This window comes from Scyliorhinus torazame, chromosome 10 (genome assembly GCF_047496885.1).
Source record: "Scyliorhinus torazame isolate Kashiwa2021f chromosome 10, sScyTor2.1, whole genome shotgun sequence".
Lineage (NCBI taxonomy): Eukaryota > Metazoa > Chordata > Chondrichthyes > Carcharhiniformes > Scyliorhinidae > Scyliorhinus > Scyliorhinus torazame.
The window spans coordinates 3,126,214-3,153,717 of NC_092716.1; the positions used below are offsets into that span (position 1 = coordinate 3,126,214).

General features: G+C 55.0%; 2 protein-coding genes across 2 annotated transcripts in view; both read left to right on the forward strand.

The window, feature by feature from the left end:
- Window positions 1-24,680, forward strand: part of gpatch1 (G patch domain containing 1) — an 89,626-nt gene extending 64,946 nt beyond the window's left edge. The window contains exons 18-21 of the mRNA XM_072517753.1: window positions 10,735-10,886; window positions 11,924-11,925; window positions 12,615-12,774; window positions 23,947-24,680. Of these exons, the coding sequence (XP_072373854.1) occupies window positions 10,735-10,886; window positions 11,924-11,925; window positions 12,615-12,774; window positions 23,947-23,976 (344 nt within the window). The 3' untranslated portion in view covers window positions 23,977-24,680. The remainder of the gene's footprint in view (window positions 1-10,734; window positions 10,887-11,923; window positions 11,926-12,614; window positions 12,775-23,946) is intronic.
- On the forward strand, window positions 24,030-27,504 carry LOC140384786 (uncharacterized). Its single transcript, XM_072466778.1, has 3 exons — window positions 24,030-24,065; window positions 25,465-26,040; window positions 26,137-27,504. Exons 1-3 carry the CDS (start codon window positions 24,030-24,032, stop codon window positions 27,064-27,066), a joined length of 1,542 nt encoding a protein of 513 aa, XP_072322879.1. The 3' UTR covers window positions 27,067-27,504.

Genomic DNA, 27,504 nt, shown 5'->3' on the forward strand with positions numbered 1-27,504 from the left:
AAGAAATAAAAAGGGAAGTGAAAACATTAATGGTAAGCGATGCGGCAGGTTGTTACAGGAAGATGTGGGTTCGACGACAAGGAAAATTAGGAGAACATAGAACATAGAAAATACAGCACAGAACAGGCCCTTCGGCCCACGATGTTGTGCCGAACCTTTGTCCTAGATTAATCATAGATTATCACTGAATTTACAGTGCAGAAGGAGGCCATTCGGCCCTTTGAGTCTGCACCAGCTCTTGGAAAGAGCACCCTACCCAAACTCAACACCTCCACCCAACACCAAGGGCAATTTGGACATTAAGGGCAATTTATCATTGGCCAATTCACCTAACCCGCACATCTTTGGACTGTGGGAGGAAACCGGAGCACCCGGAGGAAACCCACGCAGACACGGGGAGGACGTGCAGTCTCCGCACAGACAATGACCCAAGCCGGAATCGAACCTGGGACCATGGATCTGTGAAGCAATTGTGCTATCCACAATGCTACCGTGCTGCCCTTAAGAACAAATAAATCTACACTATATCATTTTCCCGTAATCCATGTACCTATCCAACAGCTGCTTGAAGGTCCCTAATGTTTCCGACTCAACTACTTCCACAGGCAGTGCATTCCATGCCCCCACTACTCTCTGGGTAAAGAACCTACCTCTGATATCCCTCCTATATCTTCCACCTTTCACCTTAAATTTATGTCCCCTTGTAATGGTGTGTTCCACCTGGGGAAAAAGTCTCTGACTGTCTACTCTATCTATTCCCCTGATCATCTTATAAACCTCTATCAAGTCGCCCCTCATCCTTCTCCGCTCTAATGAGAAAAGGCCTAGCACCCTCAACCTTTCCTCGTAAGACCTACTCTCCATTCCAGGCAACATCCTGGTAAATCTTCTTTGCACCTTTTCCAGAGCTTCCACATCCTTCCTAAAATGAGGCGACCAGAACTGTACACAGTACTCCAAATGTGGCCTTACCAAAGTTTTGTACCGCTGCATCATCACCTCACGGCTCTTAAATTCAATCCCTCTGTTAATGAACGCGAGCACACAATAGGCCTTCTTCACAGCTCTATCCACTTGAGTGGCAACTTTCAAAGATGTATGAACATAGACCCCAAGGTCTCTCTGCTCCTCCACAATGCCAAGAACTCTACCGTTAACCCTGTATTCCGCATTCATATTTGTCCTTCCAAAATGGACAACCTCACACTTTTCAGGGTTAAACTCCATCTGCCACTTCTCAGCCCAGCTCTGCATCCTATCTATGTCTCTTTGCAGCCGACAACAGCCCTCCTTACTATCCACAACTCCACCAATCTTCGTATCGTCTGCAAATTTACTGACCCACCCTTCAACTCCCTCATCCAAGTCATTAATGAAAATCACAAACAGCAGAGGACCCAGAACTGATCCCTGCGGTACACCACTGGTAACGGGGATCCAGGCTGAATATTTGCCATCCACCACCACTCTCTGACTTCTATCGGTTAGCCAGTTCGTTATCCAACTGGCCAAATTTCCCACTATCCCATGCCTCCTTACTTTGTGCAGAAGCCTACCATGGGGAACTTTATCAAATGCCTTACTAAAATCCATGTACACTACATCCACTGCTTTACCTTCATCCACATGCTTGGTCACCTCCTCAAAGAATTCAATAAGATTTGTAAGGCAAGACCTACCCCTCACAAATCCGTGCTGACTATCCCGAATCAAGCAGTGTCTTTCCAGATGCTCAGAAATCCTATCCTTCAGTACCCTTTCCATTACTTTGCCTACCACCGAAGTAAGACTAACTGGCCTGTAATTCCCAGGGTTATCCCTAGTTCCTTTTTTGAACAGGGGCACGACATTCGCCACTCTCCAATCCCCTGGTACCACCCCTGTTGACAGTGAGGACGAAAAGATAATTGCCAACGGCTCTGCAATTTCATCTCTTGCTTCCCATAGAATCCTTGGATATATCCCGTCAGGCCCGGGGGACTTGTCTATCCTCAAGTTTTTCAAAATGCCCAACACATCTTCCTTCCTAACAAGTATTTCCTCGAGCTTACCAATCTGTTTCACACTGTCCTCTCCAACAATATCGCCCCTCTCATTTGTAAATACAGAAGAAAAGTACTCATTCAAGACCTCTCCTATCTCTTCAGACTCAATACACAATCTCCCGCTACTATCCTTGATCGGACCTACCCTCGCTCTAGTCATTCTCATATTTCTCACATATGTGTAAAAGGCCTTGGGGTTTTCCTTGATCCTACCCGCCAAAGATTGTTCATGCCCTCTCTTAGCTCTCCTAATCCCTTTCTTCAGTTCCCTCCTGGCTATCTTGTATCCCTCCAATGCCCTGTCTGAACCTTGTTTCTTCAGCCTTACATAAGTCACCTTTTTTCTCTTAACAAGACATTTAACCTCTCTTGTCAACCATGGTTCCCTCACTCGACCATCTCTTCCCTGCCTGACAGGGACATACATATCAAGGACACGTAGCACCTGTTCCTTGAACAAGTTCCACATTTCACTTGTGTCCTTCCCTGCCAGCCTATGTTCCCAACTTCAATTCTTGTCTGACAACATCGTATTTACCCTGTCCCCAATTGTAAACCTTGCCCTGTTGCACGTACCTATCCCTCTCCATTATTAAAGTGAAAGTCACAGAATTGTGGTCACTATCTCCAAAATGCTCCCCCACTAACAAATCTATCACTTGCCCTGGTTCATTACCCAGTACTAAATCCAATATTGCCCCTCCTCTGGTCGGACAATCTACATACTGTGTTAGAAAAGCTTCCTGGACACACTGCACAAACACCACCCCATCCAAACTATTTGATCTAAAGAGTTTCCACTCAATATTTGGGAAGTTAAAGTCGCCCATGACTACTACCCTATGACTTCTGCACCTTTCCAAAATCTGTTTTCCAATCTGTTCCTCCACATCTCTGCTACTATTGGGGGGCCTATAGAAAACTCCTAACAAGGTGACTGCTCCTTTCCTATTTCTGACTTCAACCCATACTACCTCATTAGGGTGATACTCCTCGAACTGCCTTTCTGCAGCTGTTATACTATCTCTAATTAATAACGCCACCCCCCCCCCCACCTCTTTTACCACCCTCCCTAATCTTATTGAAACATCTATAACCAGGGACCTCCAACAACCATTTCTGCCCCTCTTCTATCCAAGTTTCCGTGATGGCCACCACATCGTAGTCCCAAGTACCGATCCATGCCTTAAGTTCACCCACCTTATTCCTGATGCTTCTTGCGTTGAAGTATACACACTTCAACCCATCTCCGTGCCTGCAAATACTCTCCTTTGTCAGTGTTCCCTTCCCCACTGCCTCATTACATGCTTTGGCGTCCTGAATATCGGCTACCTTAGTTGCTGGACTACAAATCCGGTTCCCATTCCCCTGCCAAATTAGTTTAAACCCTCCCGAAGAGTATTAGCAAACCTCCCTCCCAGGATATTGGTGCCCCTCTGGTTCAGATGCAACCCGTCCTGCTTGTACAGGTCCCACCTTCCCCAGAATGCGCTCCAATTATCCAAATACCTGAAGCCCTCCCTCCTACACCATTCCTGCAGCCACGTGTTCAACTGCACTCTCTCCCTATTCCTAGCCTCGCTATCACGTGGCACCGGCAACAAACCAGAGATGACAACTCTGTCTGTCCTGGCTTTCAACTTCCAGCCTAACTCCCTAAACTTGTTTATTACCTCCACACCCCTTTTCCTACCTATGTCGTTGGTACCAATGTGCACCACGACTTCTGGCTGCTCCCCCTCCCCCTTAAGGATCCTGAAGACACGATCCGAGACATCCCTGGCCCTGGCACCCGGGAGGCAACATACCTTCCGGGAGTCTCGCTCGCGACCACAGAATCTCCTATCTATTCCCCTAACCATTGAATCTCCTACAACTATTGCTTTTCTATTCTCCCCCCTTCCCTTCTGAGCCCCAGAGCCAGACTCAGTGCCAGAGACCTGGCCGCTAGGGCCTTCCCCCGGTAGGTCATCCCCCCCAACAGCATCCAAAACGGTATACTTGTTTTGAAGGGGAACGGCCACGAGGGATCCCTGCACTGTCTGCCTGTTTGTTTTTTTCCCCCTGACTGTAACCCAGCTATTCTTGTCCTGTACCTTGGGTGTGGTTACCTCCCTGTAACTCTTCTCAATCACCCCCTCTGCCTCCCGGATGATCCGAAGTTCATCCAGCTTCAGCTCCAGTTCCCTAACACGGTCTTTGAGGAGCTGAAGTTGGGTGCACTTCCCGCAGGTATAGTCAGTGGGGACACCGGTGGTATCCCTCACCACCCACATCCTACAGGAGGAGCATGTAACTGGCCTAGCCTCCATCCCCTCTTACCTTACAGAATATAGCTGCTGTGTGGACTAACTAGATCTCCGCCCTCCGACTCTGCTCCCAGTCAGCTACACTTCCTGTAAACTCCTGGCTCTCTTCTCACTCTTTGCGGAAATGTCGGAAACAAAATGAAAGGAGCACCTTACTCCCTCCTCACCTAACTCCCTCGGTCACCAAACTCTCACTATCGCACTCAAAAAGCACCAAATTCAGCACTCAGTGCAAACAAAGTCTGCACTGTAGGGGATCACTTTTATACTGTGAATCTAGCCTCTGAAAAACTGGCCTGATCCAATTAACTAATTAACAAGCTCCAGCTGCAAGTGCCTAGAAGTAGAAGCCTGTTCAAAGCCGATTGAAAATTCACCTTCTTCTAAACCAAACAGCAACTTTTAAGTTAATTAACTAAATAAAAGAAAGACTAAACTTTAGATAAAAATGAAGCCTTATACTCCCTCGGTCACCAAACTCTCACTATCGCACTCAAAAAGCACCAAATTCAGCACTCAGTGCAAACCTGAGAAAGGTTAAGAGGAAATATAACTTCGGAGACGTTACTGATCGAGGTGTTAAGATTCAGAACAGAGGTAAAAAAGCCAACATAAGTGTACTTTACCTGAATGCTCGTAGTATTCGGAATAAGGTAAATGAGTTGATGGCGCAAATCATCGTGAATGACTATGATTTAGTGGCCATTACTGAAACATGGTTAAAGGATGGTCACGACTGGGAGTTAAATATCCGAGGGTATCAAACTTTTCAGAAGGACAGAGTGGATGGTAAGGGAGGTGGTGTAGCTCTGTTATTTAAGGATGACATCCGGGCAACAGTAAGGGATGACATCGGTGCTATGGAGGATAAGGTTGAATCCATTTGGGTGGAAATCAGGAATAGTAAGGCGAAAAAGTCACTGATAGGAGTAATCTATAGGCCACCAAATAGTAACATTATGGTGGGGCAGGCAATAAACAAAGAAATAACAGATGCATGTAGAAATGGTACAGCAGTTATCATGGGGGATTTTAATCTACATGTTGATTGGTTTAACCAGGTCGGTCAAGGCAGCCTTGAGGAGGAGTTTATAGAATGTATCCGCGATAGTTTCCTCGAACAGTATGTAATGGAACCTACGAGGGAACAAGCGGTCCTAGATCTGGTCCTGTGTAATGAGACAGGATTGATTCAGGATCTCATAGTTAGGGATCCTCTCGGAAGGAGCGATCACAATATGGTGGAATTTAAAATACAGATGGAGGGTGAGAAGGTAAAATCAAGCACTAGTGATTTGTGCTTAAACAAAGGAGATTACAATGGGATGAGAGAAGAACTAGCTAAGGTAGACTGGGAGCAAAGACTTTATGGTGAAACAGTTGAGGAACAGTGGAGAACCTTCCAAGTGATTTTTCACAGTGCCCAGCAAAGGTTTATACCAACAAAAAGGAAGGACGGTAAAAAGAGGGAAAATCGACCGTGGATATCTAAGGAAATAAGGGAGAGTATCAAATTGAAGGAAAAAACATACAAAGTAGCAAAGATCAGTGGGAGACTAGAGGACTGGGAAATCTTTAGGGGGCAACAGAAAGCTACTAAAAATGCTATAAAGAAGAGTAAGATAGATTATGAGAGTAAACGTGCTCAGAATATAAAAACAGATAGTAAAGGTTTCTACAAATATATAAAACAAAAAAGAGTGGCTAAGGTAAATATTGGTCCTTTAGAGGATGAGAAGGGAGATTTAATAATGGGAGATGAGGAAATGGCTGAGGAACTGAACAGGTTTTTTGGGTCGGTCTTCACAGTGGAAGACACAAATAACATGCCAGTGACTGATGGAAATGAGGCTATGACAGGTGAGGACCTTGAGAGGATTGATATCACCAAGGAGGTAGTGATGGACAAGCTAATGGGGCTAAAGGTAGACAAGTCTCCTGGCCCTGATGGAATGCATCCCAGAGTGCTAAAAGAGATGGCTAGGGAAATTGCAAATGCACTAGTGATAATTTACCAAAATTCACTAGACTCTGGGGTGGTCCCGGCGGATTGGAAATTAGCAAACGTGACACCACTGTTTAAAAAAGGAGGTAGGCAGAAAGTGGGTAATTATAGGCCAGTGAGCTTAACTTCGGTAGTAGGGAAGATGCTGGAATCTATCATCAAGGAAGAAATAGCAAGGCATCTGGATGGAAATTGTCCCATTGGACAGACGCAGCATGGGTTCATAAAGGGCAGGTCGTGCCTAACTAATTTAGTGGAATTTTTTGAGGACATTATCAGTGCGGTAGATAACGGGGAGCCAATGGATGTGGTATATCTGGATTTCCAGAAAGCCTTTGACAAGGTGCCACACAAAAGGTTGTTGCATAAGATAAAGATGCATGGCATTAAGAGGAAAGTAGGAGCATGGATAGAGGATTGGTTAATTAAGAGAAAGCAAAGAGTGGGGATTAATGGGTGTTTCTCTGGTTGGCAATCAGTAGCTAGTGGTGTCCCTCAGGGATCAGTGTTGGGCCCACAACTGTTCACAATTTACATAGATGATTTGGAGTTGGGGACCAAGGGCAATGTGTCTAAGTTTGCAGACGACACTAAGATAAGTGGTAAAGCAAAAAGTGCAGAGGATACTGGAAATCTGCAGAGGGATTTGGACAGGCTAAGTGAATGGGCTAGGGTCTGGCAGATGGAATACAATGTTGACAAATGTGAAGTTATCCATTTTGGTAAGAATAACGGCAAAAGGGATTATTATTTAAATGATAAAAAATTAAAACATGCTGCTGTGCAGAGAGACCTGGGTGTGCTAGTGCATGAGTCGCAAAAAGTTGGTTTGCAGGTGCAACAGGTGATTAAGAAGGCAAATGGAATTTTGTCCTTCATTGCTAGAGGGATGGAGTTTAAGACTAGGGAGGTTCTGCTGCAATTGTATAAGGTGTTAGTGAGGCCACACCTGGAGTATTGTGTTCAGTTTTGGTCTCCTTACTTGAGAAAGGACGTACTGGCACTGGAGGGTGTGCAGAGGAGATTCACTAGGTTAATCCCAGAGCTGAAGGGGTTGGATTACGAGGAGAGGTTGAGTAGACTGGGACTGTACTCGTTGGAATTTAGAAGGATGAGGGGGGATCTTATAGAAACATATAAGATTATGAAGGGAATAGATAGGATAGATGCGGGCAGGTTGTTTCCACTGGCGGGTGAAAGCAGAACTAGGGGGCATAGCCTCAAAATAAGGGGAAGTAGATTTAGGACTGAGTTTAGGAGGAACTTCTTCACCCAAAGGGTTGTGAATCTATGGAATTCCTTGCCCAGTGAAGCAGTTGAGGCTCCTTCATTAAATGTTTTTAAGATAACGATAGATAGTTTTTTGAACAATAAAGGGATTAAGGGTTATGGTGTTCGGGCCGGAAAGTGGAGCTGAGTCCACAAAAGATCAGCCATGATCTCATTGAATGGTGGAGCAGGCTCGAGGGGCCAGATGGCCGACTCCTGCTCCTAGTTCTTATGTTCTTATGTGCATTTTAGGGCAGTATACTGCTGGGAGAATATCAAGGTTTTGGACAGGGTGTGGACGAGATTTACTACAATGACCCCAAGAATGAAGGACTTTGGAGTTACATGGAGAAACTGTGGAATCTGGGAAGGCTAAGAGGGGTTTGAATTGAGGTGTTTAGAATGATGCAGCATTGAGAGGATAAATTTGGCGAAACTTCCCACTCGTGGGAGGGTCAGTAATCCCAGGACATGGATTTCACAGAACCAGGAGAGGCTTTTGAGGCAATTATTTTTTACTCTGCCACAAGTTGTTGTGGTCTGGAGACTGCTTGAAATGGAAGTGGAAGAAAATTCAATCGGAACTTTTAAAGGAACTGGACAAATACTTAGCAGGGCTATGGGCTAAGAGCAAGGCATAGGACTAATTGGTTAGCTCTTTCAAAGAGCTGACACAGACACAATAGGCTGAATGGCCTTGTCGGAATCACAGAAAAATACAGTACAGAAAAGGCCATTCTGCCCATCGAGTCTGCACTGCCGCATGAAAGGCCCTGAGCTGCCAATCCTAATCCCATTTGTTAGCACTAGACCCACAGCCTCGAATCTTAAGAAGTGCCAAGTGCTCATCCAGGTACATTTTAAAGGATGTGAGGCAACCTGCCTCTCCCACCCTCCCAGACAGTGCGTTCCAGACCCTCACCACCCTCCCAGGCCGTGCGTTCCAGACCGTCACCCCCCTCCCAGGCCGTGCGTTCCAGACCCTCACCACCCTCCCAGGCCGTGCGTTCCAGACCGTCACCACCCTCCCAGACAGCGCGTTCCAGACCCTCACCACCCTCCCAGGCAGCACGTTCCAGACCGTCACCACCCTCCCAGACAGCGCGTTCCAGACCCTCACCACCCTCCCAGACAGCGTGTTCCAGACCGTCACCACCCTCCCAGGCCGTGCGTTCCAGACCATCACCACCCTCCCAGACAGTGCGTTCCAGACCGTCACCACCCTCCCAGACAGTGCGTTCCAGACCCTCACCACCCTCCTAGACAGTGCGTTCCAGACCCTCACCACCCTCCCAGGCCGTGCGTTCCAGACCGTCACCACCCTCCTAGACAGCGCGTTCCAGACCCTCACCCCCCTCCCAGGCCGTGCGTTCCAGACCCTCACCACCCTCCCAGACAGTGCGTTCCAGACCCTCACCACCCTCCCAGGCAGTGCGTTCCAGACCCTCACCACCCTCCCAGGCAGCGCGTTCCAGACCCTCACCACCCTCCCAGGCCGTGCGTTCCAGACCCTCACCCCCCTCCTAGGCAGTGTGTTCCAGACCCTCACCACCCTCCCAGGCAGCGCGTTCCAGACCCTCACCACCCTCCCAGGCAGCGCATTCCAGACCCTCACCACCCTCCCAGGCAGTGCGTTCCAGACCCTCACCACCCTCCCAGGCCGTGCGTTCCAGACCCTCACCACCCTCCCAGGCAGCGCGTTCCAGACCCTCACCACCCTCCCAGGCGGTGCGTTCCAGACCCTCACCACCCTCCTAGGCAGCACATTCCAGACCCTCACCACCCTCCCAGGCAGCGCATTCCAGACCCTCACCACCCTCCCAGGCCGTGCGTTCCAGACCCTCACCACCCTCCTAGGCCGTGCGTTCCAGACCCTCACCACCCTCCTAGGCAGTGCGTTCCAGATCCTCACCACCTCTGGGTAAAAAGGTTTTTCCTCTAATCTCCCATAAACCTCCCGTTCCTCACCTTGAACCTGTGTCCCCCTCGTAACTGACCCTTCAACTAAGGGGAACAGCTGCTCCCTATCCACCCTGTCCATGTCCCTCATAATCTTGTGCACCTCGATCAGGTCGCCCCTCAGTCTTCTCTGCTCCAGAGAAAACAGCCCAAGCCTATCCAACCTCTTCACAACGTAAATGTTCCATCCCAGGCACCATCCTGGTGAATCTCCTCTGCACCCCCTCCAGTGCAATCACATCCTTCCTATAATGTGGCGACCAGAATTGCACACAGTACTCAACAGTGTTCTGTACAACTCCAACATGACTTCCTTGCTTTTGTAATCTTCTGTCCTGTACGATTCTATGATGTATACAAGTGTATCCATTAAATGGAATCCCCCAGCTTTGACAAAGAGTCATCCAGACTTGGAATGTTAGAATGTTAAAATTGCCCTTAGTGTTGGGTGGGGTTACTGGGTTATGGGGATAGGGTGGAGGTGTGAGCTTGGGTAGGGTGCTCTTTCCAAGAGCCGGTGCAGACTCGATGGGCCGAATGGCCTCCTTCTGCACTGTAAATTGTATGAAACCATAGAATTTACAGTGCAGAAGGAGGCCATTCGGCCCATCGAGTCTGCACCAGCCCTTGGAAAGAGCACCCTACCCAAGCCCACACCTCCACCCTATCCCTGTAACCCAGTAACCGGACCTAACCTTTTGGACACCAAGGGCAATTTATCAGGGCCAATCCACCTAACCTGCATATCTCTGGATTGTGGGAGGAAACCGGAGCACCCGGAGGAAACCCACGCAGACACGGGGAGGATGTGCAGAGTCCGCAGACAGTGACCCGAGCGGGGAATCGAACCTGGGACCCTGGTGCTGTGAGGCAGCAATGCTAACCTCTGTGCCGCCCTCTGTGCCACCCTCTGTGCCACCATGCTGCCCTGTGTCAGACCTGCTGAGATTGTCCAGTATTTTCCAGTTTTTTGGATTAAACAGAAGTATTCTCTAACAACATAGATTATACAGAGAGGAGGGTAGTCGTGATTCGATGTGAGATAGATTATGTAAAGCAGTGTTGCACTTGGTAACAGATTATACTTGGTATCTGTCCAGTTCACAGCATTGATATAATATGGGTTGTGATTCTTGTTAAACTGAAGGTAACTCAAAGACATCGGCTGATTACACCACCCGTTCTCCAGTATCGGAATGCCAGAGGTCAGAGCAATGCCGCAGCACATCTCAGCAAAAGGACAGGCTGAAAAAGAAACACAAAGGAAGGCAGAAAGGAAAGAAAGCAAAAAAAGAGAAGGTGAGTTGAGAGTCGCGGCGACTGTGCTGGATGGAAAAGGCCCTGAAACGCTGATAGAACTTCTCTGAGCTGAGCCTGCCTTGTGCTCGGAATGTTGTGTGTTACAGTCAGGGATACCCCCACACTGGGTACTGAAATGACAGACAGCTGCTCCCTACACTGCCCCCGGGATCATACACCGCAGTCTCCAGTGACTTTGTTGTCCCAGAATACCTCTGATTCATTTCACTTTCTGTCAGTGAACTTGGACAATAAACCTCCAACATGGTGATCCACTTCAGATCCACGGCATTGGGGGGACCGGCCCAGTCCCTCCCACAGAGAGACTGACTGACCCACACCCTCCCCACTGAGAAAGGGTCAGTACTAAGGGAGCGCTGCACTGTCAGGGTCAGTACTGAGGGAGTGCTGCACTGTCAGAGGGTCAGTACTAAGGGAGTGCCGCACTGTCAGAGGGTCAGTACTGAGGGAGTGCTGCACTGTCAGAGGGTCAGTACTGAGGGAGTGCTGCACTGTCAGAGGGTCAGTACTGAGGGAGTGCTGCACTGTCAGAGGGTCAGTACTGAGGGAGTGCCGCACTGTCAGAGGGTCAGTACAGAGGGAGTGCTGCACTGTCAGAGGGTCTGTACAGAGGGAGTGCCGCACTGTCAGGGTCAGTACTGAGGGAGTGCTGCACTGTCAGAGGGTCAGTACCGAGGGAGTGCCGCACTGTCAGAGGGTCAGTACTGAGGGAGTTCCGCACTGTCAGAGGGTCAGTACCGAGGGAGTGCTGCACTGTCAGAGGGTCAGCACTGAGGGAGTGCTGCACGGTCAGGGTCAGTACTGAGGGACAGATCATTAAGTACATGGGAAGAAAAGGGAATAAAAGAAAATACATAATAGGGCAACACAACATATACAATGTAACTACATAAACACTGGCATTGGATGAAGCATACAGGGTGTAGTGTTAATGAGGTCAGTCCATAAGAGGGTCATTTAGGAGTCTGGTGACTGTGGGGAAGAAGCTGTTTTTGAGTCTCCCACTGTGCCCTCAGAGGTAGGTTCTTTACCCAGAGAGTAGTGGGGGCATGGAATGCACTGCCTGTGGAAGTAGTTGAGTCGGAAACATTAGGGACCTTCAAGCAGCTATTGGATAGGTACATGGATTACAGTAAAATGATAGTGTAGATTTATTTGTTCTCAAGGGCAGCACGGTAGCATTGTGGATAGCACAATTGCTTCACAGCTCCAGGGTCCCAGGTTCGATTCCGGCTTGGGTCACTGTCTGTGCGGAGTCTGCACGTCCTCCCCGTGTCTGCGTGGGTTTCCTCCGGGTACTCCGGTTTCCTCCCACAGTCCAAAGATGTGCGGGTTAGGTGAATTGGCCAATGATGAATTGCCCTTAATGTCCAAATTGCCCTTGGTGTTGGGTGGAAGTGTTGAGTTTGGGTAGGGTGCTCTTTCCAAGAGCTGGTGCAGACTCAAAGGGCCGAATGGCCTCCTTCTGCACTGTAAATTCAATGATAATCTATGATTAATCTAGGACAAAGGTTCGGCACAACATCGTGGGCCGAAGGGCCTGTTCTGTGCTGTATTTTTCTATGTTCTATGTGCCGCACTGTGGAGATTAACACTGTGTTTCCTACAGTGAGTACACTTTTAACAGTGATTCATTGGTTGTAAACCTCTATGGGACGTCCCAAGATGGTTGAGGATGTGATAGAAATGTATTTCTTTGATCGGCAGAAAAGAAACACAAAAGCACAAACACAGATCGAAACCGAAGAGCAGGAACCCAAAGGACAGTGACAGCAGCTCCGGGGAGTCCGAGGCGCTGGAGAGCAGAGGCAGGATTGACTGTGGCAAGGACCCCCCACTCTGTGTCCCAGGCAGACCTGCTCAAATGGTGAATATTCCCAGTTACAGCCAAGAGTCTTCTCTGCAGGAATCGCTGATGGGGGAGTGTGTCACGGCGGAGGGAGGGGGGTTCTCAGGGCGGAGAGAGGGCGGAGGGGGCCGGTTCTCGGGCGGAGGGGGGGTTCTCGGGGCGGAGGGGGGGTTCTCGGGGCGGAGGGGGGGTTCTCGGGGCGGAGGGGGGTTCTCGGGGCGGAGGGGGGGTTCTCGGGCGGAGGGGGGGTTCTCGGGGCGGAGGGGGGGTTCTCGGGGCGGAGGGGGGGTTCTCGGGGCGGAGGGGGGGTTCTCGGGGCGGAGGGGGGGTTCTCGGGGCGGAGGGGGGGTTCTCGGGGCGGAGGGGGGGTTCTCGGGGCGGAGGGGGGGTTCTCGGGGCGGAGGGGGGGTTCTCGGGGCGGAGGGGGGGTTCTCGGGGCGGAGGGGGGGTTCTCGGGGCGGAGGGGGGGTTCTCGGGGCGGAGGGGGGGTTCTCGGGGCGGAGGGGGGGTTCTCGGGGCGGAGGGGGGGTTCTCGGGGCGGAGGGGGGGTTCTCGGGGCGGAGGGGGGGTTCTCGGGGCGGAGGGGGGGTTCTCGGGGCGGAGGGGGGTTCTCGGGGCGGAGGGGGGGTTCTCGGGCGGAGGGGGGGTTCTCGGGGCGGAGGGGGGGTTCTCGGGGCGGAGGGGGGTTCTCGGGGCGGAGGGGGGGTTCTCGGGGCGGAGGGGGGGTTCTCGGGGCGGAGGGGGGGTTCTCGGGGCGGAGGGGGGGTTCTCGGGGCGGAGGGGGGGTTCTCGGGGCGGAGGGGGGGTTCTCGGGGCGGAGGGGGGGTTCTCGGGGCGGAGGGGGGGTTCTCGGGGCGGAGGGGGGGTTCTCGGGGCGGAGGGGGGGTTCTCGGGGCGGAGGGGGGGGTTCTCGGGGCGGAGGGGGGGTTCTCGGGGCGGAGGGGGGGTTCTCGGGGCGGAGGGGGGGGGTTCTCGGGGCGGAGGGGGGGTTCTCGGGGCGGAGGGGGGGTTCTCGGGGCGGAGGGGGGGTTCTCGGGGCGGAGGGGGGGTTCTCGGGGCGGAGGGGGGGTTCTCGGGGCGGAGGGGGGGGTTCTCGGGGCGGAGGGGGGGTTCTCGGGGCGGAGGGGGGGTTCTCGGGGCGGAGGGGGGGTTCTCGGGGCGGAGGGGGGGTTCTCGGGGCGGAGGGGGGGTTCTCGGGGCGGAGGGGGGGTTCTCGGGGCGGAGGGGGGGTTCTCGGGGCGGAGGGGGGGTTCTCGGGGCGGAGGGGGGGTTCTCGGGGCGGAGGGGGGGTTCTCGGGGCGGAGGGGGGGTTCTCGGGGCGGAGGGGGGGTTCTCGGGGCGGAGGGGGGGGTTCTCGGGGCGGAGGGGGGGTTCTCGGGGCGGAGGGGGGGTTCTCGGGGCGGAGGGGGGGTTCTCGGGGCGGAGGGGGGGTTCTCGGGGCGGAGGGGGGGTTCTCGGGGCGGAGGGGGGGTTCTCGGGGCGGAGGGGGGGTTCTCGGGGCGGAGGGGGGGGTTCTCGGGGCGGAGGGGGGGTTCTCGGGGCGGAGGGGGGGTTCTCGGGGCGGAGGGGGGGTTCTCGGGGCGGAGGGGGGGTTCTCGGGGCGGAGGGGGGGTTCTCGGGGCGGAGGGGGGGTTCTCAGGGTGGGGGGAGGGGGAGTTCTCAGGGCAGAGGGGGGGGGGTTCTCAGGGGAGGGGGTGTCTCAGGGCGGTGGGAGGGGGGGAGGGGGGGTTCTCACGGCAGAGGGGGGGGTTCTCAGGGCAGAGGGGGGGTTCTCAGGGCGGAGTGGGGGTTCTCACGGCGGGGGGAGGGGGGGGTTCTCAGGGCGGAGGGGGGGTCACGGCGGATGGGGAAAATTTATTTACAGGGATGCACAACACAAGCATGCACCTCCTCACCTAACCACCGTAGTTTCAGTCTGTCACTGGGAACACGGAAACCCCCAGCTCACGCTCACAATTCACAAGGACATTTGGGGGCGTTTTGCCTCCATTTTAAAAAAAAATACTTTTTGTATAAGCAGGAGGCAAGAAGCATTTAAAATATTTCTCCAATTTAAGTTAATTTGTGGGAAAAAAGCTTGAAAACAAACTAAAAGGAATATATAAACAATCTAGCCAAAGATTAATGATGTGGAGATGCTGGCGTTGGACTGGGGTAAGCACAGTAAGAAGTCTTACAACACCAGGTTAAAGTCCAACAGGTTTGTTTCGATGTCACTAGCTTTCGGAGCGCTGCTCCTTCCTCAGGTGAATGAAGAGGTATGTTCCAGAAACATATATATAGACAGATTCAAGGATGCCAGACAATGCTTGGAATGCGAGCATTAGCAGGTGATTAAATCTTTACAGATCCAGAGATGGGGTAACCCCAGGTTAAAGAGGTGTGAATTGTGTCAAGCCAGGACAGTTGGTAGGATTTCGCAGGCCAGATGGTGGGGGGTGAATGTAATGCGACATGAATCCCAGGTCCCGGTTGAGGCCGCACTCATGTGTGCGGAACTTGGCTATAAGTTTCTGCTCGGCGATTCTGCGTTGTCGCGCGTCCTGAAGGCCGCCTTGGATAATGCTTACCCGGAGATCAGAGGCTGAATGCCCTTGACTGCTGAAGTGTTCCCCGACTGGAAGGGAACATTCCTGCCTGGTGATTGTCGCGCGATGTCCGTTCATTAATGAGAGCAGGTCTGGACCGGAATGTGTCGGAATTTGGCAGCAGTGTCACCACCAGGAGGTGGTGTGAATCTCTCCTGCTCGGAATCATTGAGCTGGAGTGAGGTAGAGACCGCGCGACACGCAGGGACCGCGCGACACGCAGGGACCGCGCGACACGCAGGGACCGCGCGACACGCAGGGACCGCGCGACACGCAGGGACCGCGCGACACGCAGGGACCGCGCGACACGCAGGGACCGCGCGACACGCAGGGACCGCGCGACACGCAGGGACCGCGCGACACGCAGGGACCGCGCGACACGCAGGGACCGCGCGACACGCAGGGACCGCGCGACACGCAGGGACCGCGCGACACGCAGGGACCGCGCGACACGCAGGGACCGTGCGACACGCAGAGGAGAGGGGACAGTATTGAGACCGTTTAATTCGCACCTCAATGAGGGACAGGTTCAGAACGGGGTTGGTATAATCGATTGTGTACAGAGTAAGGGAGCCCAGGTGAGATGAACAAAGATCCGCAGAAACTGATCCCATGTGAAAATGAAATGAAATGTACTTGTGAGGGATAACATTCAGGATAAAGGGTGTCCGAAGGACAGGCAGAGTGTGGAGCATGGAGCAGGAGGCTGTGCAAAGAGGGAGCAGGAAGGGGAGATGTTGGGGAGGGGGTGGTTGGTGGAATTGAAATGCAATGTTAGGGGATGGATAGCGCAGGGGGTAGGATTGAGAGTCGCACGTGGTTTGTGCCAGGGTGCAGGACAGCTCAAACCGGCTTGAAAGGATATTGGGGAGGGAGGGGGAGATTGTGGTCCGTGTTGACACAAACAACATTGGGAAGAGTGGGCGAGAGGGACCAGGAAGCGGGAATTGAATTCCAGAACCGGATCTGACCGGTTATAATCTATGGATCATAGGGCAAGATGGTGGCGCAGTGGGTTAGCACTGTGGCCTCACGGTGCTGAGGTCCCAGGTTCGATCCTGGCTCTGGGTCACTGTCCGTGTGGAGTTTGCACATTCCATGTCTGGGTGGGTCTCACCCCCACAACCCAAAGATGTGCAGGGTAGGTGGATTGGCCACGCTAAATTGCCCCTTAATTGGAAAAGAATTATTGGGTACTCTAAATTTAAAAAAAAAAAAAATCTATGGATCATTATCCAAGCCACATGCAAATTGGAATAATAAGGAGCAGATTAAGGAGGTGAATGCAGACTAAAGGAATGATATGGAAAAGAGAGATTCCATTTCATGACATGCTGAGCCAACACTGGGACAGGAAGGGGACCATTGGGATGGGCATCACCTGAACCAGGCTGGGAACCGCATCTTAGCAGAAAGGTCACAAAGACTTTAAACTAGTAAATGTGACACATAGAAAATAGGAGCAGGAGGCCATTCGGCCCTTCGAGCCTGCTCCGCCGTTCATCACGATCATGGCTGATCATCCAACTCAATAGCCTAATCCTGCTTTCCCCCCATAGCCTTTGATCCCTTCGCCCCAAGTGCTATACCTAACGGCTTCTTGAAAACATTGAATGTTTTGGCCTCAACTACTTCCTGTGGTAACGGATTCCACAGGCCGACCACTCTCCAGGTGAAGACATTTCTCCTCATCTCTGTCCGAAATGTTCTACCCCGTACCCTCAGACTGTGACCCCTGGTTCTGGACACACCCACCATCGAGAACATCCTTCCTGCATCTACCCTGTCCAGTCCTGTTAGAATTTTATAGGCTTCTGTGAGATCCCCCCTCAATCTTTTGATCTCCAGCGAATACAATCCTTTCTTTAAAGTACCCAAATCTTTTTTTTTCAATTAAGTGGCAATTTAACGCGGCCAATCCACCTACCCAGCACATCTTTGGGTTGTGGGGGTGGGCCCCACGTAGACACAGGGAGAATGTGCAAACTCCACACGGACAGTGACCTGCGGCTGGGATCGAACCAGAGACCTCGGCACCGTGAGGCAGCAGTGCTAACCACTGTGACACCGTGCCGCCCTGGCGAATACAATCCTAACCAATTCAATCTTCTCCATGATGTCGGCACTCTCCTAATTCAGGCCTCTTGAGCTTCCTCAATTCTAATGACTCCTCCATTGATGGCCACATCTTCAGTTGCTAAAGCCCTAAACTCTGGAATACCCTCCATAAATCTGTCTCTTTACTCCTTTAACAGGCTCCTTAATACTTTTTTGCTAGTGTTTGGTCACCTGTCTCTATCTCTCTGTGACTCGGTGTTAGATTGTGTTTGATGACATTCTGAGTTGTCTTACAACGTTTTATAAATGCATGTTGTTGATTGGGTAGCCAGCTATGCTATCAATAGGGGCTGGTTTAGCACACTGGGCTAAATCGCTGGCTTTGAAAGCAGACCAAGGCAGGCCAGCAGCACGGTTCGATTCCCGTAACAGCCTCCCCGAACAGGTGCCGGAATGTGGCGACTAGGGGCTTTTCACAGTAACTTCATTGAAGCCAACTTGTGACAATAAGCGATTTTCTTTTCATTTCATTTCATTTTCAATAACATCTGGGGGTGTAGGTTTGGGGGGAGGGGGATGAGGTGGAGATACTTTGGGGGGGTGGAGATACTTTGGGAGGGGTGGGTGGTTTTCGTTCTGGGAGGCTGAGACAGGGGATGAGAGACTGGTGGACGGGAGGATGGTTGGGGGAGGGAGGGAGGGTTCTTTTGGCTCCAATGGAACTCTGAAGCAGTACACTGAGGGCTGGAGCAGTGACAGGAAGTCCAGCAGATACTTTATGCTTCCTGGATGCTTCCTGGAATCCAGGTTCCAAGTTCAGGACGTCTCACTGAGGTTTGCTGCTCATTATTGTGAACCTAAACTCCCTAAAGATCAAAAGCAGCAACCTTCAGCAGGGAACCTGCCAGTCCCACCCCTCCCTGGTCAGGGCTCCACTTGACTCCCAGTCCCATCCCTCCCTGGTCAGGCCTCCACGTGACTCCAGTCCCACCCCTCCCTGGTCAGGCCTCCACGTGACTCCAGTCCCACCCCTCCCTGGTCAGGCCTCCACTTGACTCCAGTCTCACCCCTCCCTGGTCAGGCCTCCACATGACTCCCAGTCCCACCCCTCCCTGGTCAGGCCTCCACGTGACTCCCAGTCCCACCCCTCCCTGGTCAGGCCTCCACCTGACTCCAGTCCCACCCCTCCCTGATCAGGGCTCCACGTGACTCCCAGTCCCACCCCTCCCTGGTCAGGCCTCCACGTGACTCCCAGTCCCACCCCTCCCTGGTCAGGGCTCCACGTGACTCCCAGTCCCACCCCTCCCTGGTCAGGCCTCCACGTGACTCCCAGTCCCACCCCACCCTGGTCAGGCCTCCACGTGACTCCAGTCCCACCTCTCCCTGGTCAGACCTCCACGTGACTCCAGTCCCACCCCTCCCTGGTCAGGCCTCCACGTGACTCCCACCCCTCCCAGGTCAGGCCTCCACGTGACTCCCACCCCTCCCTGGTCAGGCCACCACGTGACTCCCACCCCTCCCTGGTCAGGCCTCCACGTGACTCCAGTCCCACCCCTCCCTGGTCAGGCCTCCACTTGACTCCAGTCCCACCCCTCCCTGATCAGGGCTCCACGTGACTCCCAGTCCCACCCCTCCCTGGTCAGGCCTCCACGTGACTCCCAGTCCCACCCCTCCCTGGTCAGGCCTCCACGTGACTCCCAGTCCCACCCCTCCCTGGTCAGGCCTCCACGTGACTCCCAGTCCCACCCATCCCTGGTCAGGCCTCCACGTGACTCCAGTCCCACCCCTCTCTGGTCAAACCTCCACGTGACTCCAGTCCCACCTCTCCCTGGTCAGGCCTCCACGTGACTCCAGTCCCACCCCTCCCTGGTCAGGCCTCCACGTGACTCCCAGTCCCACCCCTCCCTGGTCAGGCCTCCACGTGACTCCAGTCCCACCCCTCCCTGGTCAGGCCTGCACGTGACTCCCAGTCCCACCCCTCCCTGGTCAGGGCTCCACGTGACTCCCAGTCCCACCCCTCCCTGGTCAGGCCTCCACTTGACTCCCAGTCCCACCTCTCCCTGGTCAGGCCTCCACTTGACACCCAGTCCCACCCCTCCCTGGTCAGGCCTCCACGTGACTCCCAGTCCCACCCCTCCCTGGTCAGGCCTCCACGTGACTCCAGTCCCACCCCTCCCTGGTCAGGCCTCCACGTGACTCCCAGTCCCACCCCTCCCTGGTCAGGCCTCCACGTGACTCCCAGTCCCACCTCTCCCTGGTCAGGCCTCCACGTGACTCCAGTCCCACCCCTCCCTGGTCAGGCCTCCACGTGACTCCAGTCCCACCCCGCCCTAGTCAGGCCTCCACATGACTCCAGTCCCACCCCTCCCTGGTCAGGCCTCCACGTGACTCCCAGTCCCACCCCTCCCTGGTCAGGGCTCCACGTGACTCCCAGTCCCACCCCTCCCTGGTCAGGGCTCCACGTGACTCCCAGTCCCACCCCTCCCTGGTCAGGCCTCCACGTGACTCCCAGTCCCACCCCTCCCTGGTCAGGCCTCCACTTGACTCCCAGTCCCACCTCTCCCTGGTCAGGCCTCCACGTGACTCCAGTCCCACCCCTCCCTGGTCAGGGCTCCACGTGACTCCCAGTCCCACCCCTCCCTGGTCAGGGCTCCACGTGACTCCCAGTCCCACCCCTCCCTGGTCAGGGCTCCACGTGACTCCCAGTCCCACCCCTCCCTGGTCAGGGCTCCATGTGACTCCCAGTCCCACCCCTCCCTGGTCAGGCCTCCACGTGACTCCAGTCCCACCCCTCTCTGGTCAAACCTCCACGTGACTCCAGTCCCACCTCTCCCTGGTCAGGCCTCCACGTGACTCCAGTCCCACCCCTCCCGTCAGGCCTCCACGTGACTCCCAGTCCCACCCTCCCTGGTCAGGCCTCCACGTGACTCCCACCCCTCCCTGGTCAGGCCTCCACGTGACTCCCACCCCTCCCTGGTCAGGCCTCCACGTGACTCCCACCCCTCCCTGGTCAGGCCTCCACGTGACTCCCACCCCTCCCTGGTCAGGCCTCCACATGACTCCGAGTCCCACCCCTCCCTGGTCAGGCCTCCACGTGACTCCCAGTCCCACCCCTCCCTGGTCAGGCCTCCACGTGACTCCAGTCCCACCCCTCCCTGGTCAGGTCTCCACGTGACTCCAGTCCCACCCCTCCCTGGTCAGGCCTCCACGTGACTCCAGTCCCACCCCTCCCTGGTCAGGCCTCCACGTGACTCCCAGTCCCGCCCCTCCCTGGTCAGGCCTCCACGTGACTCCCAGTCCCACCCCTCCCTGGTCAGGCCTCCACGTGACTCCCACCCCTCCCTGGTCAGACCTCCACGTGACTCCCAGTCCCACCCCTCCCTGGTCAGGCCTCCACTTGACTCCAGTCCCACCCCTCCCTGGTCAGGCCTCCACTTGACTCCAGTCCCACCCCTCCCTGGTCAGGCCTCCACGTGACTCCCAGTCCCACCCCTCCCTGGTCAGGCCTCCACGTGACTCCCAGTCCCACCCCTCCCTGGTCAGGCCTCCACGTGACTCCCACCCCTCCCTGGTCAGGCCTCCACGTGACTCCCAGTCCCACCCCTCCCTGGTCAGGCCCCCACTTGACTCCCAGTCCCACCCCTCCCTGGTCAGGCCTCCGCCTGACTCCCAGTCCCACCCCTCCCTGGTCAGGCCTCCACGTGACTCCAGTCCCACCCCTCCCTGGTCAGGCCTCCACGTGACTCCAGTCCCACCCCTCCCTGGTCAGGCCTCCACGTGACTCCCAGTCCCGCCCCTCCCTGGTCAGGCCTCCACGTGACTCCCAGTCCCACCCCTCCCTGGTCAGGCCTCCACGTGACTCCCACCCCTCCCTGGTCAGACCTCCACGTGACTCCCAGTCCCACCCCTCCCTGGTCAGGCCTCCACTTGACTCCTGTCCCACCCCTCCCTGGTCAGGCCTCCACGTGACTCCCACCCCTCCCTGGTCAGGCCTCCACGTGACTCCCAGTCCCACCCCTCCCTGGTCAGGCCCCCACTTGACTCCCAGTCCCACCCCTCCCTGGTCAGGCCTCCGCCTGACTCCCAGTCCCACCCCTCCCTGGTCAGGCCTCCACGTGACTCCAGTCCCACCCCTCCCTGGTCAGGCCTCCACGTGACTCCAGTCCCACCCCTCCCTGGTCAGGCCTCCACGTGACTCCCAGTCCCGCCCCTCCCTGGTCAGGCCTCCACGTGACTCCCAGTCCCACCCCTCCCTGGTCAGGCCTCCACGTGACTCCCACCCCTCCCTGGTCAGACCTCCACGTGACTCCCAGTCCCACCCCTCCCTGGTCAGTCCTCCACTTGACTCCAGTCCCACCCCTCCCTGGTCAGGCCTCCACTTGACTCCAGTCCCACCCCTCCCTGGTCAGGCCTCCACGTGACTCCCAGTCCCACCCCTCCCTGGTCAGGCCTCCACGTGACTCCCAGTCCCACCCCTCCCTGGTCAGGCCTCCACGTGACTCCCACCCCTCCCTGGTCAGGCCTCCACGTGACTCCCAGTCCCACCCCTCCCTGGTCAGGCCCCCACTTGACTCCCAGTCCCACCCCTCCCTGGTCAGGCCTCCGCCTGACTCCCAGTCCCACCCCTCCCTGGTCAGGCCTCCACGTGACTCCCAGTCCCACCCCTCCCTGGTCAGGCCTCCACGTGACTCCAGTCCCACCCCTCCCTGGTCAGGCCTGCACGTGACTCCCAGTCCCACCCCTCCCTGGTCAGGCCTCCACGTGACTCCCAGTCCCACCTCTCCCTGGTCAGGGCTCCACGTGACTCCCAGTCCCACCCCTCCCTGGTCAGGCCTCCGCCTGACTCCCAGTCCCACCCCTCCCTGGTCAGGCCTCCACGTGACTCCCAGTCCCACCCCTCCCTGGTCAGGCCTCCACGTGACTCCAGTCCCACCCCTCCCTGGTCAGGCCTGCACGTGACTCCCAGTCCCACCCCTCCCTGGTCAGGCCTCCACGTGACTCCCAGTCCCACCCCTCCCTGGTCAGGCCTGCACGTGACTCCCAGTCCCACCCCTCCCTGGTCAGGCCTCCACGTGACTCCCAGTCCCACCTCTCCCTGGTCAGGGCTCCACGTGACTCCCAGTCCCACCCCTCCCTGGTCAGGCCTCCGCCTGACTCCCAGTCCCACCCCTCCCTGGTCAGGCCTCCACGTGACTCCCAGTCCCACCCCTCCCTGGTCAGGCCTCCACGTGACTCCAGTCCCACCCCTCCCTGGTCAGGCCTGCACGTGACTCCCAGTCCCACCCCTCCCTGGTCAGGCCTCCACGTGACTCCCAGTCCCACCTCTCCCTGGTCAGGCCTCCACGTGACTCCCAGTCCCACCCCTCCCTGGTCAGGCCTCCGCGTGACTCCCAGTCCCACCCCTCCCTGGTCAGGCCTCCACGTGACTCCCAGTCCCACCCCTCCCTGGTCAGGCCTCCACTTGACTCCCACCCCTCCCTGGTCAGGCCTCCACGTGACTCCTAGTCCCACCCCTCCCTGGTCAGGCCTCCACGTGACTCCCACCCCTCCCTGGTCAGGCCTGCACGTGACTCCCAGTCCCACCCCTCCCTGGTCAGGCCTCCACGTGACTCCCAGTCCCACCTCTCCCTGGTCAGGCCTCCACGTGACTCCCAGTCCCAATACAATCATACTTTATTTTCTATCTCGACTCTACTTTCCCTCCCTATCCCTGGAGCTCAAAAATCTATCGATCCTTCTCATAACTTCCATTAGATCCCCAGTCAACATCTTGATACTCTTAGTCAGGCCGCACGGTAGCACAGTGGTTAGCACTGTGGCTTCACAGCGCCAGGATCCCGGGTTCGATTCCCGGCTTGTGTCACTGTCTGTGTGGAGTCTGCACGTTCTCCCTGTGTCTGCGTGGGTTTCCTCCGGGTGCTCCGGTTTCCTCCCACAAGTCCTGAAAGACGTGCTTGTTGGGTGAATTGGACATTCTGAATTCTCCCTCTGTGTACCCGAACAGGCGCCGGAATGTGGCGACTAGGGGCTTTTCACAGTAACTTCATTGCAGTGTTAATGTAAGCCTACTTGTGACAATAAAGATTATTATTGTTATTATTATAAGAACATACTCGGCCCCTGGTATCTGCTCCGCCATCAATAAGATCATCGGCTGATCTAATTGTAACCTCAACCCCACATTTCCGCCGACCCCTGATAACCTTTCACCCTCGTGTTAATCAAGAATCTATCTTGTTCTGCTGTCAAAACATTCAAAAATTCTACTTCTACTGCCTTTCGAGGACAAGAGTTCCAGAGAACCCACCCACCTCGGAGAGAAATTCTCATCTCCATCTTAAATAAGTGATGACCTTATTTTTAAACAATGACCCCCTCGTTCTAGATACTCCCACAAGAGGAAACATCCTCTCCACATTCACCCTGTCAACACCCCTCATGATCTTAGTCACCTTGAGGCGTGACCCCCAGCTCACCATTTGATACGAGGCTCAATCCCTTGTCAAAGTGGGTGTCTGATGGTGCTTGTTTTATTTGTTGACAGATTGAAAAGAGTTCCCTTGTGAGGCGGTGAGACACGGCAGCGAAAGAGACGGTGAGGTGGGCAGCTGAGTAACCAAGTCACCAATGACCTGCGTTCTCCTCGCTGGGTCCTGGCCTGACGTATTGGCTGGAAATTGTAAATTGTCAGTAACCTCCCAAAGGCAGCCAGCCAGGCTGGAAACACTAATGCTGTCTGACTGATGGGGGAAATCTCAGCGCACTGACCTGTGACCTGTCACTACCACATCGCTTCTGCAAAAGACACCGTACATTTTTATTTGATTTGTTAATAACCAACTGTGAGAATGTCATGAGCCAATTTGCTCAAAGCACCTGGGATTGTTCTGAGCGTCTGTTTTAACATACCTTCCAGTCAAGTATTACTGGAATTGTATTATTTTTGCTGCAGCATTGCCCGTGTGACAGGCAGTCAGTGTTAATTCTGCATCGCTGGCCACCATTGTGGCGCTCGGTACCTTTGCCAGCACAACTGTAAGGATCACGATGAATTAGAGGAAGAAATTCTCCTCTCACGTCCCTCATTGATCCCCCCCCAATGTAATTATTCCCTCACAGATAATTCTGTACAGGTTTACTGAGGCTGCTGGAACTGCTGTGCATATTTTATTTGTCAAAATTAATTCCCCTTAAATGTGATCAAAGTCAGAGTTGCCTAGAGGTCCTGGTCAGTACAGGTAACTCACTGTGGATCCCGGCCAGTACAGGTACCTCACTGCGTGGATCCTGGCCAGTACAGGTAACTCACTGTGGATCCTGGCCAGTACAGGTAACTCACTGTGGATCCTGGCCAGTACAGGTATCTCACTGTGTGGATCCTGGCCAGTACAGGTACCTCACTGTGGATCCTGGCCGGTACAGGTACCTCACTGCGTGGATCCTGGCCAGTACAGGTATCTCACTGTGTGGATCCTGGCCAGTACAGGTATCTCACTGCGTGGATCCTGGCCGGTACAGGTATCTCACTGTGTGGATCCCGGCCAGTACAGGTACCTCACTGTGTGGATCCCGGCCAGTACAGGTAACTCACTGTGTGGATCCCAGCCAGTACAGGTATCTCACTGCGTGGATCCTGGCCAGTACAGGTATCTCACTGTGTGGATCCCGGCCAGTACAGGTACCTCACTGTGTGGATCCCGGCCGGTACAGGTATCTCACTGTGTGGATCCTGGCCGGTACAGGTATCTCACTGCGTGGATCCCGGCCAGTACAGGTACCTCACTGTGTGGATCCTGGCCAGTACAGGTATCTCACTGCGTGGATCCTGGCCAGTACAGGTATCTCACTGTGTGGATCCCGGCCAGTACAGGTACCTCACTGCGTGGATCCCGGCCAGTACAGGTACCTCACTGCGTGGATCCCGGCCAGTACAGGTACCTCACTGTGTGGATCCCGGCCAGTACAGGTAACTCACTGTGTGGATCCCGGCCAGTACAGGTATCTCACTGTGTGGATCCCGGCCAGTACAGGTAACTCACTGTGTGGATCCCGGCCAGTACAGGTATCTCACTGCGTGGATCCTGGCCGGTACAGGTACCTCACTGCGTGGATCCTGGCCAGTACAGGTAACTCACTGCGTGGATCCTGGCCAGTACAGGTACCTCACTGTGTGGATCTCGGCCAGTTCAGGTACCTCACTGTGTGGATCCCGGCCCGTACAGGTACCTCACTGTGTGGATCCTGGCCCGTACAGGTATCTCACTGCGTGGATCCCGGCCAGTACAGGTACCTCACTGTGTGGATCCCGGCCAGTACAGGTATCTCACTGTGTGGATCCTGGCCAGTACAGGTACCTCACTGTGTGGATCTCGGCCAGTTCAGGTACCTCACTGTGTGGATCCCGGCCCGTACAGGTACCTCACTGTGTGGATCCTGGCCCGTACAGGTATCTCACTGCGTGGATCCCGGCCAGTACAGGTACCTCACTGTGTGGATCCCGGCCAGTACAGGTATCTCACTGTGTGGATCCTGGCCAGTACAGGTACCTCACTGTGTGGATCCCGGCCAGTACAGGTACCTCACTGTGTGGATCCCGGCCAGTACAGGTATCTCACTGTGTGGATCCCGGCCCGTACAGGTAACTCACTGTGTGGATCCCGGCCAGTACAGGTAACTCACTGTGTGGATCCCGGCCAGTACAGGTATCTCACTGTGTGGATCCTGGCCAGTACAGGTACCTCACTGTGTGGATCCCGGCCAGTACAGGTACCTCACTGTGTGGATCCCGGCCAGTACAGGTACCTCACTGTGTGGATCCCGGCCAGTACAGGTAACTCACTGTGTGGATCCCGGCCAGTACAGGTACCTCACTGTGTGGATCCTGGCCCGTACAGGTATCTCACTGCGTGGATCCCGGCCAGTACAGGTACCTCACTGTGTGGATCCCGGCCAGTACAGGTATCTCACTGTGTGGATCCTGGCCAGTACAGGTACCTCACTGTGGATCCTGGCCAGTACAGGTACCTCACTGTGTGGATCCCGGCCAGTACAGGTATCTCACTGCGTGGATCCCGGCCAGTACAGGTACCTCACTGTGTGGATCCCGGCCAGTACAGGTATCTCACTGTGTGGATCCCGGCCAGTACAGGTACCTCACTGTGTGGATCCCGGCCAGTACAGGTATCTCACTGTGTGGATCCTGGCCAGTACAGGTACCTCACTGTGTGGATCCCGGCCAGTACAGGTATCTCACTGCGTGGATCCCGGCCAGTACAGGTACCTCACTGCGTGGATCCTGGCCAGTACAGGTAACTCACTGCGTGGATCCCGGCCAGTACAGGTATCTCACTGTGTGGATCCCGGCCAGTACAGGTACCTCACTGTGTGGATCCTGGCCAGTACAGGTACCTCACTGTGTGGATCCTGGCCCGTACAGGTATCTCACTGTGTGGATCCCGGCCAGTACAGGTATCTCACTGTGTGGATCCCGGCCAGTACAGGTACCTCACTGTGTGGATCCTGGCCAGTACAGGTACCTCACTGCGTGGATCCCGGCCAGTACAGGTATCTCACTGTGTGGATCCCGGCCAGTACAGGTATCTCACTGTGTGGATCCCGGCCAGTACAGGTACCTCACTGCGTGGATCCTGGCCAGTACAGGTAACTCACTGCGTGGATCCTGGCCAGTACAGGTACCTCACTGCGTGGATCTCGGCCAGTACAGGTAACTCACTGTGTGGATCCCGGCCAGTACAGGTAACTCACTGTGTGATGCTGCATTTGTGGACATCTGCCCCAAAGTAAACGTATTGGTACTGCAATGGGATGGAGTGACAGCGCATTGTCCCACAGACTTAGCTCCCGGTTCCTGAGAAGAGACTTGGGTACTGCCCGATGTGGTTATTGCCCCGAGTTGCACTCATTCCCAACTCCCAGGAAACAACCTCAGAACAACTGGCAGAACAGTTCCACTCTTTTGCTAGAGTCGGGTTCGGAGAAGTGAACGTGCAGTAGTGGGGGTCGGAGAGGAGAACGTGGAGTGGGGGTTCGGAGAGGAGAGGGTGCTGGAATGGGGGTTCGGAGAAGAGAACGTGTTGGAGTG

What these genes read in the sequence shown, in the direction of transcription:
- LOC140384786 (XM_072466778.1), top strand. Translation starts at nt 24,030, where the DNA reads ATGACCTGCGTTCTCCTCGCTGGGTCCTGGCCTGAC. An exon ending in TCGCTGGGTCCTGGCCTGAC is followed by an intron (nt 24,066 to 25,464) that starts GTATTGGCTGGA and finishes CGGCCAGTACAG; the next exon opens with GTATCTCACTGCGTGGATCC. An exon ending in GTGGATCCCGGCCCGTACAG is followed by an intron (nt 26,041 to 26,136) that starts GTAACTCACTGT and finishes TGGCCAGTACAG; the next exon opens with GTACCTCACTGTGTGGATCC.